The sequence below is a fragment of the Pinus tabuliformis genome, chromosome 4_2, assembly GCF_031772625.1.
Source record: "Pinus tabuliformis cultivar Carrire ecotype Pingquan chromosome 4_2, CPIR1, whole genome shotgun sequence".
Lineage (NCBI taxonomy): Eukaryota > Viridiplantae > Streptophyta > Pinopsida > Pinales > Pinaceae > Pinus > Pinus tabuliformis.
In genome coordinates this window covers 1,064,646,361-1,064,660,207 of record NC_142304.1, presented here as the reverse complement: position 1 = coordinate 1,064,660,207, position 13,847 = coordinate 1,064,646,361, and the positions used below count along the sequence as shown (strand labels likewise).

The 13,847-nt window shown below is 37.6% G+C and overlaps 2 protein-coding genes and 1 long non-coding RNA gene across 3 annotated transcripts; 1 reads left to right on the top strand and 2 right to left on the bottom strand.

The window, feature by feature from the left end:
* Positions 1–114: 114 nt before the first annotated feature.
* Positions 115–612, top strand: LOC149173292 (uncharacterized). Its single transcript, XM_089426647.1, has one exon. It carries the CDS (start codon positions 115–117, stop codon positions 610–612), a length of 498 nt encoding a protein of 165 aa, XP_089282773.1.
* Positions 613–4,133: 3,521 nt separating this feature from the next.
* LOC149173291 (uncharacterized) lies at positions 4,134–5,342 on the bottom strand. The gene is made up of 2 exons (XR_016259667.1): positions 4,878–5,342; positions 4,134–4,648 (listed from the first exon to the last, which is right to left on the bottom strand). It is a non-coding gene; the product is annotated as an uncharacterized LOC149173291 (long non-coding RNA).
* A 32-nt stretch (positions 5,343–5,374) lies between these two features.
* On the bottom strand, positions 5,375–8,132 carry LOC149173290 (uncharacterized). Its single transcript, XM_089426645.1, has 3 exons — positions 7,958–8,132; positions 7,586–7,834; positions 5,375–5,385 (listed from the first exon to the last, which is right to left on the bottom strand). Exons 1-3 carry the CDS (start codon positions 8,130–8,132, stop codon positions 5,375–5,377), a joined length of 435 nt encoding a protein of 144 aa, XP_089282771.1.
* Positions 8,133–13,847: the final 5,715 nt, after the last annotated feature.

Below are 13,847 nucleotides of genomic sequence, written 5' to 3'. Positions count from 1 at the left end.
TGGTCTTTGGAGATAGCAGGGCCCCAGGGGCCAAGGATTGGATACAGGAGAGTCAATATATTCTTAGAGCCCTCAAAGATAACTTGCAGACTACTCAAAACTAACAAAAGTTGTATGCAGAAAAGGGGGAGAGTTGAGCGACATTTTGAGGTGGGTGACTTGGTTTTTCTACGACTCTGGCCATACAAGCAATCCATGTTGAAGCAGAAGGGAGTTGAAAAGTTCAAACCACGCTTTTATGGACCATACAAGTTGATCAAGCGAGTAGGAGAGGTAGCATATGAGTTGGAGCTTCCACCAGGAAGCAGGGTACACAATGTTTTTCATGTGTCTTTCATGAAAAAGGCTTTGGGTCGGCGGGTGACAGGTACTACAGAGTTATCACCCATGGATGATGAGGGGCACTTAGTTTTGGAACCGGAAATTATCTTACAGGAAAGGGAAAGGAAACTCAACAGCAGGACAGTGAGGGAGTTCCTTGTTAAATGGAAGGACTTACTTGAAGAGGATGCCACATGGGAAGGAGAGCAAAGTTTGCAGAACCCAACATTACAGTTGCTTGAGGAAAAACAACATTTGGGAGGGGAGGATTACCACGTCCCCAACAAATAATTTTCTAAGAAGAATTCACAATTTTGCAATTTTGATACTTGATAAATGTTTTGGCATTTGAGCTTTAGGAAAAGGGGGTATGGAGGCATAAATTAATTTTTGAAAACGGGAAGAAGACCAACTTAGGAGAAATGGAAAAAGTAAAATGTTGGTGGGTTGTGGGGACCAACCAAAAGGAAAATCAAGCCCCTTGGAGAAATTCGAACTACAAGGGAATGGGGGCAAAAGAGGGGAGTTTGAACTAGTGGACCTACAAGGAGGAGAAGGGAAACAATTATAAATAGAAGAAAACTCATTTTTGGGGTTCCTTGATTGTGTACTTCCAGACTTAGAGTTTGCTTGAGTTGTTTATCCAAGTCAATCAGTGTTGCTTAGCACAGGGATTTCCAAGCGGAAAATCTCAACTCTCTTTTGGTGAACTAAGAGTGTCACCCTAGGAGATAATTTGGAGCTAATTGGAGGATTGATTTCCAGCTATTGTGAGCCAGAGCTTGGAAGAGAGGATTCCAGGGGAGAGGCACTTGAATAAATTGCAGATATTTTCCTTGAGGGAGAGTGAGCCACTTAGGTGATTTGCAAAGCTAGAGATTCTTGCTTTTGAGAGAGCCAAATATGTCATTTCTAGGGCCTACATAGGGGCCTTTCTGGGCACAATCGCATCACAAGGATTCAGCGAGATTTTGAGCCAGAGTGGTGTAGGAATTTCACACACAATTTCAGGATTATTTTTGTAGAGAATTTCCAGCCACTTGAGGGAGGGTTTAAAGCAGAAGTGCAGCAATTTCTGGCTGGGACGCAGGGCCAGCAATTGGAGGAATTCGCACCAATTTTGGGCAATTTCTAGCAATTGGAATCAGCCCAAAAGATTTATGGGTTTGGGTGGTTGGGGGTTGAGGAGCTTAACTCTAATTCTATAAAAAATTTGGAACAGATTTGAGGCCCCAAATCACAATTTGCCTTAAGTAGCAGTAGCATTAATTTTCTGAGCTGAGTGTACAGCGAGTTGTGACAATTTTAGCGAGTTACTCTCAAATTCCCCTGGGTTTTGCATGCTTGTTGTAGCAAGCCTAGGTGCACTCATTCCATCCCATTTTATACTCAAATTGACATTGAAAATACAATAAAATGGCTCGGAATTATTATTTTTTCTCAATGGTCTTCTGATTGTATTTGCATGTGTGGAGTTACATATTTTCATGTCATATTTAATTGTTGTAGCTTAGTTCAGGTCTTGATATTCACTGTATTTCTCTAGTTAGAACATTACATTGCACTTCATGAGAAGGTTTTATCTATAGTCTCTAATACTTCTTTGTAATGAAGGCTTCTTCACATGGTGTTAATGCTAGTCAATGAAATTGTTCAACATTATGATTAGTGGGAAGAAAAAGACAAATCCATCCATAGTTTGCATTATCAATATGAATCTTGTCAAAGAACTAACTAAAATAATAATAAAAAAAAAAAAGATTCTACTAGTATTCCTGGTATTCCAAAGAAGTATAACATGAATGTTAATAGGTGAGCTCTACATATTAATAAATGAAATTAAAACTTGATACATTAATATTTATCAAAAACTCGTTATAAATTAGGGAATAAGGAAGAGATGCTTGACACAATCCATCCATAGTTTGCATTATCAATATGAATCTTGTCAAAGAACTAACTAAAATAATTAAAAAAAAAAGATTCTACTAGTATTCGTGGTATTCCAAAGAAGTATAACATGAATGCTAATGAATGTTAATAGGTGAACTCTACATATTAATAAATGAAATTAAAACTTGATACATTAATATTTATCAAAAACTCGTTATAAATTAGGGAATAAGGAAGAGATGCTTGACACATTTTATATCTATATATATATATATATATATATATATATATATATATATATATATATATTGATTGGTCTCGTGCACTCTTAGCTACCCGTAAACAATATTCTCCCAAGTTTGGGAAATGTATTAAGGAGTTTGTTTCCAAATTTCTTCGTTATATGAAATATACAAATGGTGGACCTAGTAAATGTATTAAGGAGTTTGTTTCCAATTACTTCGTTATATGAAACATACAAATGGTGGACCTAGTAATCAGAAACATTATAACATAAAATTATGTTTTAGAGTCTTATGTTTCGAGCTAATGCTTCACCCATCCTTAACAACACTACAAAATATTCTGCCCTTGTAGATAAATGAAGCATTCGCCTACAATGTCAAAGTTCAAAACCATATAATCCAATTACAACCAAAATACATATCATCCAATTACAACAAAAGTACATTAACAAATATATCAAACAATAAAAGTTTATACAGCCAAAATAACTATTTCTTTCTGATTTAAATAAAATAAAATAAAAACATTTGGCAAGCATTCAATAATAATCAGCCAACTTTCAACTTCATTCTTATATTATTAAAGAAGCATCTAACAATCGATGCAGTGATGTAATCCATAAGGCATCTATGTATTGATTGAGCCATGTAAATCCATTTACTTACACATGAGATTATATATATTTGAAGGATCAATACAAGAGATTATATAAATTGATCGAGATATTACACATAGGAACTTGCTATTAATATAATGCAGTCCAATCATTTGAGTTTGGAAAATAAATAAATAAATAACGAGTGATATTTTAACTCATTTCAGAAAAAAGGAAGAAGATGATTTACATTGACTTCTTCGACTCCCATGTGAAGCTCCCAAGAGCAAACAACAGATAAAGAAAAGAAATTCAAAGAGGTTCACATTCTATCTTCTATTAGTTTTTTCTTAATCCTTGTGGAAAGCCGCTAGTCACATTTTCTTTAAGTTTTAGATTTTAACTTTAAAACCTAAATCTTTAATCTTAAATTCTGAATCCGAATTTACATCTCCTATGTTCTCTGCTGTTTCCCTTAGAAAATATATTTATATTCATACACACTGAGAGAAACTCCAAAAATGCATAAGAGCATTAGAATATAGCCATACGTGAAGGTTTCCAGAGAACAATGCCCTTGAAAACACGTTGAATGACTGGTGCATCTTGAGAAAACACTTTCATGTAGATAGATAAGCAATTTCAACTATAAGGAATAAAAGACAAATCTTAATCATGTACAAGAAACTTTTGGTAATATACATTCTTGATTTAGAAGAAAATATTGTAAGCTACATCTTGGAGAGGAAGAGATTGTAAGTAACATCTTGGAAGGTTTTGATATAGTATCTTTGTGTAACTGTGAACATGCCCAGTGAAAGTAGGTAGGTGTTTGGGGCATCTGCCTCTTGAAATCAATAAAAAAAATTGGCCTACTTTCCGTACAAATGGAAGGGTAAACTTCAGAGTTTTCATGGGATACCAGTATGGCAGTTGTTTTGGTTTTTAAAAGACAGACATTGAAATCAAGTCCACATTAATGACAATGACAACTTTGAAAAAGCAGGATTACTAGAAACTAGGAGAAGAAAAAAGATCTCAAGTTTTAAGTTTTTTATCACAAACTTCATTATAAGAGTTAAAAGTATATATACAAACCTTAAATACTTTTGAAGATTAAGAATATGAAACAAAGCCCAGGATACTGTACACCTCAGACTCAATACCATGTCATGTCTGATGTTTCATGAGTGTCGACTGATAAGACAGCCGACTGTATTTCATGTCCACTTATTGACTCTAAGCCGTTGGGATATTAACCAATTCAAGTGAACATTTTCAACAAAGAAATCAGAACTCACGATCTGGGAAAAAAATAGGAGCAAGTAGAGTCCAAACATACAATGCTGCAGTAATCCACTCTGTGCAAATACGGACCCAAACAGAAGACCAACCTACATCAACAAGTTCCTCAGAGTCCTTAGTTGAGCTTGTCCAACCAGTGAGAAGCATTGCAGAGTACATGCTGGCAAGAGCGAAAATCAAATGGAAAAAGGTATAGGAATAGGTGACAGGGCGTCCCTCATCATTCTTTTCATCCTTCTGTCTGTCCTTCCTCTACATCTTTAGATTGTAGCAAAGGCTTCTCAGAACCTGCAAATGAAGTCGCCAAGCACACACCTTTATTAAATAAACAATGCAATGATTTGTCAGGGCTGCAAACTTTTTTATCTACACCATTGCAACTACAGAAATTTGGGCACAGTCATAATGAAACAAGTATCTATGCAGATCCGACAGGAGTGTGTTCTAGTGGCAAGCGGCAAGGTGATCAGGCTGTATTTCTCGAAAAGCAGTATCATGAGCATCACGATAATAATACCTCTGCGTGGAGATGTTGGGGGTGAAAGAAATGTAGTTGAGGATCCAGCACGAACAGCAGAGTAGACCACTGACAGAACTGTTGTCAGCATCCCAAGAATGAGAGTACCAGTAGAAACAGCTGCTGTATGATTATGAAGCCCATTGCATGTATAATCCCTAGGTTCACTTGAAAGTCCACCGTAGCACAAGTATGCACAGTATACAGATATTACAGAAGCTGGTAGAAGACTTCCACTCACCTGTTCCAACAGTGTGCATATTCAGACACAGACATTTAGTCTATAGCTGTTTTCTAGCTAGCAAAATTAAGATGGTTACAATATTGCTCATAGACAATCAATATAATGCCTGCAGCAATGCTTTCTAATCAGTAATGTTCACAAGAAAATTTTACAATTGCTATTTTGCTACATCTTGTTAGGATTAGTATCACACAGCAATTGTTGAAACACAAGGATAAAGGTAAGACTGTTCATTAGTCAAATGTTCATAAGGTCAGACATCCCCTATAAATTATTCACAAAACATAGACAAATAGAATTAAATGTTGTAGATACAGCTCCAACATCCACCCCCAGTGACATTCAGTTGAGTGCACTGTCCACGAGTATTAGTGTGTTGTGTATGTGAAATAAAAATGTATTAGGAGTCAGATTCCAGAAGGCAGGTGTCATTTAGATGGCAGTGAGTTGTGGTTCAGAATCTGTTATAACAAGCATGCCACCTATCAATTGTATTGAAATATTCTTGCCACGAAAATAAACTGTTTCTGAATATTCCTGCACATTTCATTTTTCTACAGCTTCTAAATATTTCACGCTAAAGACAGTAATCAAGATGGGATATACTCTGCTGGGATTTAAATTTTGAAATAGTTGTTATGTTTTTCTTTAATTCCCCAATCCACCCATGGTTTGTGGTTTGCCTTTTCAAGTTACCCCCCTCGGTTCCAACCTCCCCGAGGACATGTGCTCAAGTAATGCACGTCATGGACACTACAAGCAGGCTGTTATGAATTCACCCTTCATGGACTGCTCTACCCTGTGAAAGTCGGACCGCATATAATTATTTCTATCTAGCTCGTGGAAGATTCACTTTCAATTGGAAAAAAAAATCCCTATCCAAACTGGGAATGTCCTACCAAGCTAAGTATCTTTCTTTGTGGAGAAGTTTGTGGTGCGGTTAAAATGGCTGCTGGATTTTAAAAAGGAAAATGATTATAACTCTCCTCTTTCCATGTCTAAAATAAATTGCTCTGATAAATCATGTTAGTTTCTGTAGAATATCCACAAAAATTCTGCTCTGCTTGAATGAACAAATCTGAAACTAACTTGTACCCCAAGACACAGAATTTTCTCTACTTATTTGCAGCGGAATAGCAACAGAAATAAACAGTCACACAGTACCAAAAACACAATATTTTCCAGGGAACCCAACTGGGAAAACTCTCTGCGTGTTTGAGAATTTTATTGATAGAATTTTGAGCAATAAATCTCTTACAATACAACCTTGTTTCAATAGAAAAACAGTCATGTTCTTCCCTGCTTGTCCTAAGCTGAAACACCTTGCATGAACCCTGATCCTGCTTCCCTATTTCCAGTGTGCAAACCCCAAGGAAATTCTCTTCTATCAACTACACACAGGTTTCTCCTTAGTACACCCTTCCCACACAAGTTTCTGCACACAAACTCTTGCTTTCTATTGCCTTGTCTCACCAACTCGTGTTCACAAAACAATTGATCAGTTTTGTGCCTTCATCCTCCTTATAAGCAATTCGCATTAGCTAAATCTCCCAAGTTTTATTTATGGAAATCGCACTTGTGATTGTTGAGTTAACTAAGTCCAACTGACTCATGCAACTTGTCTAGTCTTAAATTAGAACTTGAGACTCAATCACTTGTCTTTTCCAATTCTAACTCACACTAGAAGACAACAAACCGAGCCTTCCGCTCCTGCATATCAGTCAAACTGCTTCATGAACTGTCCTAATTTTTGGGAACTCACCCTTACTTTAAAGAACTCGTACATGCTAAGAAAAATATTGGTTGTGATCTCTTTGACTAAGGCACAAGTCAAAGGACCTTTCTCGCTACTATTTTCAACACTCCCTCTTAGCGAGGAAGGTGCTTATCGAAGAACCTCGTCCACCTGGATCTGTCTCCAGTACTACCACATCCTTTGATGTTGCAGTTGCTCCCTCTAAACTAAAAGACTTCCCTGCTTTCTTCTGCAAAACCTGATCAGAAGACCTGTTCTTTCCCATCATGCTTTGCAAGTCTATCGCCTCAGTCATAAGTGCCATGTACCCTGTGTACCTCTGTGGTTGCTTCCTCTGGCTGAAGGTGATACTAGAATATCTCTCTTGGTCTCCCTTAAACAAATCCTCTGCCCACTTTGCTCGAACTCTCCCTATACTAGGAGTCACAGACTGAGTAGCTGCCTCCACTCACCCTGGTCTATGACCCTCATCATCTTGTTGGTCGGCCCAACTCCCAACTAGGTTAGACTCAAACTGAGATACTAGCTGAGACTCCATCTTGAGAGCTCTATCCTGCTCTCGCTCAACCACCACTTCTCTACTTTGCAGTCTCCTTGCCTTGTTGCTCAAGGCTACACCTGTCTCTACCTGCAACTTGTAGAGATTCTTCACCCTCACACCTATCTGCTTCTTACATCCAGAAGATAAGTGTTGGAGGGAATACTTACCTTTGTTGAAGATGACATCATAACCCTTGTCCTCAAGGGTACCTACCAAAACAAGTTCCTGCCTCAATCCTGGAACATAGAGAACATCTTTGACATGAAGGAGATTACATGAATCCCTCTGAAAACTGACAGTACCAACTCCTCTAGCTGCATACTGACCATCATCTCTTAGCTCAATCTGAAACCGCATGTCCTTCTCCTTCAGGTGGCTGAAACTCTTCCTGTTTCTGGTCATGTGGAAGGATGCTCCTAAATCAATATACCATATATTGTTATATGTTAAGCTTGCCATGCAAGCAATCAATGAGAAATCTTTCTCAAACTGGGCAGAAAATGCATCTACCTTCGTTGATGCAACTACATGATCCTTACTGGACTCCTTCTTCCGCTTAGAAGACTTAGTGGAATGGTGTCCAAACTCATGGAAATGGAAGCACTTGATCTTACTTAGATCCTTCTTCTTTCCCTTTTGACTAGACTCGGCCTCTCCTTGGCCCTTCTTGCCCTTGGCCTTGCCTGCTTCCAGGGCAAGGTTTTCCTCGTCCATTGTCATAACTGATCTACATCTCTAGTCCCTCTCTAGATCTCCTCCTGAATATACTTAGCCCATAACCTTTCCCAACTGGGAAAATTCTCCCTGCCACTAACAGCATCCTGGAAACCCCACCAAGACTTGTGAAGTCCTAGAAGAGAAAAACTCACAAGGTCATGCTTTGGTACAATCACACCCACACCACCTAGCTCATCTCGTACCTGAGTGAACATTGAAAAATACGTGACGATGGGCTCATCCTTGCTCATCAATTACTCCTTAGCTTCTCATTAAGAGCAAGCTTACTAGTATCATTAGAAATCTAATAATAATTGTAAGATGGCTTGATACATCTCATATGTTGTCTTCTTCTCATGGATATGAGCAACTATATGACCTTTGACCCCTTCTAGAATAATCCTCCTTGCCTTGATATCATTCTTAGTATGTTGGGTCAACTGTTGGGAATCTTGTCGTAGTGGTATAGCCTGCTTCACAAATTCTCTCACCCCATTACCCTCCAAAACTATCATGATCCTCCCTTTCCATGGAACCAAGTTGTATGCTCCTTCTAAACAATGATCTGCTCTCAACCCTTGGAACACCATTCTACTTACTTAGAGAGTTCTCCAACACTTGTGAACTAGGGCTGATTCACTAGCCCTCTTGGCTACCCTTTAGTCCTTCAAAGTTCGACCCCAATAGTTCTGCCCCTCCTATCAATCTTGTAGTCCTTCACAAGGACTAAACTTAGGGCTCAATAGACACCTTCTCGTAGCCCTCCAATCTGCTCTCAAGCTGCCACCTTCTAGCAAACCATCAACATGGAAGGACATATATACCTCTTGAAAGAAGACTTTTTTCCATCTCTTAAACACCTCGTCCTGTGCACCAGCTTCTGGGAATTACAACCCTGGTTAAGTCTACATGTAGCGGCTGCTACAACACTCCTATTCGGCCTCCAAACCACCTTCAGAACTACCCGGCCCTCTCTTCTACCTAGCCCTAGTTGTACTCTGATCTTGAGACTTACTCGGCCCTAGTTCCAGATCCTAGTTAGACCTTGTGGCCCTCCAACACTAGGCTACAGGAGCTCGACCTCTTCCCAAAAATTGCACAGAACCTGCGGCCAGTTCTTGAGAGAATTGGCACCCAAGACTATGCATAGATCTACCCTCGACGTTTGCTTGCAACTGCCCTAAACTTGGCCTTCTTCAAGCACAGAAAGAACCCAAAACAGATATCCTTCTTCTATGATGAATTCGCACTTGTGATGAATGTGTTTATTCACGCTCTAATGCCATGTAGAATATCCATGAAAATTCTGCTCTATTTGAATGAAGAAATTTGAAAATAACTTGTAACCCAAGACACGCAATTTTCTCTACTTATTTGCAGTGGAATAGGAACAAAAATAAACACAGTCACACAATGACAAAAACACAATATTTTCCAGGTAACCCAACTGGGAAAACCCTCTACTTGTTTGAGAATTTTATTGATAGAATTTTGAACAATATATCTCTTACAATACAACCCTGTTTCAATAGAAAAACAATCATGTTCTTCCCTGCTTGTCCTAAGTTGAAACACCTTGCAAGAACCCTGATCCCGCTTCCCTAATTCCTTGCACAAACCCCAAGGAAATTGTTATGAATATAATTTATGTAAAAGTAATAAATATACATAACAAATAATAATCATAATAATATGTAATTAAATAATAATTAGTTAAACAAAGAGGCATGTCTCTATAGACATGACTGTTCGTGAAAGGGTACTTACCTAGCTATATATATAGGACCCTCACTCCCAATTGTAACATGATTCTTATTCATACTGCAGTCTCATTCCCTGTCTACTACTCTCATCGTTGGTTGTCTGCCGCTTTCCACAGTCATCCTCTATCACTAACAAGCCACCCTTCCGCTACAGGCACATTCTGCTGTTGCTTTTCGTCGTCGACAACCACAACATTTCCGCCAATCAACCCACCATTACAAAACATCAAACATCAAATTCGTTTGTGTCACCAAGGTTACAGGTTCGAACTAGTAAAGTCTATTCACAACCTTCTTGTTGTTCTCTATCTGCTCTTTGGCAACAAAAGGAGAAAACACCGTCAGGCCTGTATAGTGTACAAAGGGAGTAAAAAAAAAGAATTGACGAATTCATTATTTCCATATCGTACACAATTATTCAATTTGTATAGCCAAAACTTTCCAAATTTTAATCGTGCCCCCCAAATTAAAGTTGCTTATCAAACTAATTGTTAATTGCAAGAAGGACGTGGAGAAAAGTACCTTAATATTAAATACAAAAAGGAAGTGGAGAAACATATCTTTTAAAATCAAAATTATAAGAAGGAAAGGAAGTCCCAACACAATTCAAAATTATAAAGAGGTTAACTCTATGTTCATAAAGGAGAAGCAAAACTAGATATAATAATGTTTTGAAAAAAAACGCACGGGAAGAAAATAATAAAAAGTTTATATATATATATATATATATATGTTGAAAAACAAAGGGGTGTAAAAGGAACAATTCCAAAAAGAAGGTCAACATTTTCTATAAAGTATTATTATTATAAGATTATCAAAAGAGACCATTATAAAACCTTTTATATTAAAAGGTGAAAAGGTACTTGAAGGTTTTTTTTTAAGCGGATAATTCAAAGAATTTTTCTTTTGAAAAAGGGTGATATACATAACATAGACTTTTATATAAGTTTATATATACTTAAAGGGGCTACTTTAAAATTAAAAAAAAAAAACCCAAGTTCACCTAATCTAATTCAAAATTGAAGGAAAGAAGATTTCCGGAAACTTCACGTAATTATGCTTCAATGCTATTTAGAATTAACGGGTCTACTGAGGGAAAATACGTCCCTATTGTTATCTCACTTGCTGAAGATAAAAATTATATAACGCCTAAAACCACAAACCAATTAGTGATTCCAGAGTTGAATATAATCGAAAAATTAGACTGTTTTGGCAACAAAAAATATGACATAACCAATTTAAAGTTAAACATTGAGGATTATACATTTAAATCACAATTCTCAGTTCAAACCCTACGGAGCAATCAAGGTGACATTATTTCGGGTTCACCCTGGATGGAAACTCTAAGATCCTTCATCTTAAATATGAAAACGAAGTTTTTAACATTTTCCTACAGGAAGAAGAAAATAACACTCCAGGATGTTACACTGAAGCCACATTCAGTAACACCAGAAGATGTTGGCATTATGATACAGGTGTTGTCCTTGATGGCAACTCACTCAGATGAAATTTCACAGTGCAACAAGTCAACAGCAAAGGATTACAGATCAAACTCCAAAGAATGAAAAAAGAGAGGTACACGTTGGTTCACTTTGTCCAAGGCACGTATACACGCAGTTTAACAGAACAAAAGTAGCGTATAACATATACACGCACTTTCATAGGAAAAAAAGCGCGTACATGTTGGAAAACCAAGTTTTTGGTCCAAGGTATTTGATCCAAGGTATTTTGGTCCAAGGTAATTGGTCCGAGGCATTTGGTCCAAGGTATTGACCCTAGGTATTGGGTCCAAGGTATTGGTCCTAAGTGGTTTTAGTCCAAGGTATTGAGAAGGGCCTAAGAGTATATAAGGAGGAGAAGGTCATTAGGCCAAAGTGTGCAAGCAATAAGATTCTAAGGAATACTTCTATCTGAAGTATATTTTACGTTGCAGGGTTATGTTTGGGACTAGATCTGAAATATTCATGTGCACCTTGAGTTTAATATTGGATCAGGAATCATGAGACTTGAAATGACTTATTCTTGAATGATCTGATATTGGTTGAAACTAGATTTGATGTTTTGTGCCTATTTTACTCATTATCTATCAAGATCTGGATTTGTCTAAAGTCTGGAATTGCCGCAAAGTTCTAAGTCAATATTTGCAAATCTGTACGCAGGTTCATCTCTTCCAAAGAGCGTATACACGCAGGTTCGGTTCTTTCAAGTAGCGTATACAAAAGAAGAGCCTCTTTTTCAAATCTGACTGAACTATCTGATCAAATTCTGTTGTTATATTGTTGTCTGTCAATGAAGTCTTCTTAGATCTGAATGTAAAACTGAATACCTAAGGAGGATGGCATTTGATTGATTGATTGTATAAGTGAGAAGAAGTGATCTTTGTCCCTGTCTGTGTAAAGCTCTGAAAGTTGATAGTAGATATTCAGTATATTGATAGTTGGTACAGACTTGATTCAAAAGTTTATGTTTGCAGTAGTTTTGAAGGTATACACGGGTTCAATTAACAGAAGTAGCGTATACACGCAGTTTGGGTGCAGCCAAGTAGCGTATACATTCTAATGCATGATTTTTGAGGTTAAAGTTGGTTCTGAATGATGATGCAGGGTTCTGAGTTCAGTACAGTGTTCTGGTGTCGGTGATCTGATTGCTCAGATTAACTGAATATTGGTTGATGCAGTTTAAGCTTAAAAGCTTTGATGGGTCCAGTGTGAAAATTTGATGAAACGTGGCCTTCAAATTGTGGTGTTGTGATCCAGGAGTATCCAATCTGAAAATTCATGAAACGTGGTCCCTGGTGAAAGAGTGGAGTTTTCTGTAGGTTGGCACCTACGTACTAGTAAACATATTGGCTAGTACAAAAGCTAGGGGGTTGTAGCTCCCTTTAAGTAGAAGCTGGAGAATGAGAGAAGGTTGTAACCTTCTGCAGGTAGAAGCCTGCGTACTGGTATGAGTCTGCACCAGTACAAGATTGTAAACAAATTTTCTTATTATTAAAAGAAGACAGAGACGACAACAACAGGTGGTTTTTACCCACATTGGGTTTCCACCTTAAATCTTGGTGTTCATGTGTGTTGCTTATGTGTGATGCTTTATTCTACTTTTACTGCACTGTCTAATAAATCTCTGATATATTGGTTTAAGCTCAACACATGATAATTGTCTAAATCACAAGTTCTCTGCATATACGCTGGTTTCTTTAAGCACAGTCGTGTGTACACGCTAGTTCACTTCACTGAAGTAGCGTATATAAATCTGTTTGGGAAATAAAATTATTGATCTGATAATACTGATTCACCCCCCTCTCAGTATTATTTCCAACAATTGGTATCAGAGCAGGTCCTTCAGAAGAAGCTTGATCGCTTGAAGGGAGATCCATCAACATGAACAATCAAGAAAGCATGGGATCCATCAGACCGCCAATCTTCGATGGGAGAAACTTTGTTTATTGGAAAATAAGAACCACAACCTATCTACAATCTCTTGGAACAGATGTCTGGGAAATTGTGGAAGGAGGATATACATTTCCAACAGTTATTCCTACAGATATAGCAAGTAAAAAGCAATATGAAATCAATGCCAAAGTTGTCAATACTTTATTGGGAAGTCTATCACAATCAGAGTTTGTCAAAGTCATGCACCTCAAATCAGCCAAAGAGATATGGGACAAAATCATTCTCAGCTACGAAGGAGACTCTCAGGTAAAACATGTTAAGCTTCAAACTCTCAGAATTCAGTATGAAACTCTTAAGATGTATAGTGATAAAAGTATAGCTAGTTACTTCTTACATATAGATGAGGGTGTCAATTGTATGAAGAATCTAGGTGAAGAAATAAAGGAAGTTACCTTAGTTGAGAAAATTTTGAGATGCCACAAGGTGGGACACCTTTATAAGGACTTCCCTTTTCTCGCGAAATCAAAGATGGGTAACAAAGGGAAGACCTCTACAGC

Coding starts and splice junctions, on each gene's coding strand:
- LOC149173290 (XM_089426645.1), bottom strand. CDS start 8,132: ATGGACGAGGAAAACCTTGCCCTGGAAGCAGGCAAGGCCAAGGGCAAG. Junction 7,835..7,957: donor TAAGCGGAAGAAGGAGTCCA/GTAAGGATCATG, acceptor ATATTGATTTAG/GAGCATCCTTCCACATGACC.
- LOC149173292 (XM_089426647.1), top strand. CDS start 115: ATGCAGAAAAGGGGGAGAGTTGAGCGACATTTTGAGGTGGGTGACTTG.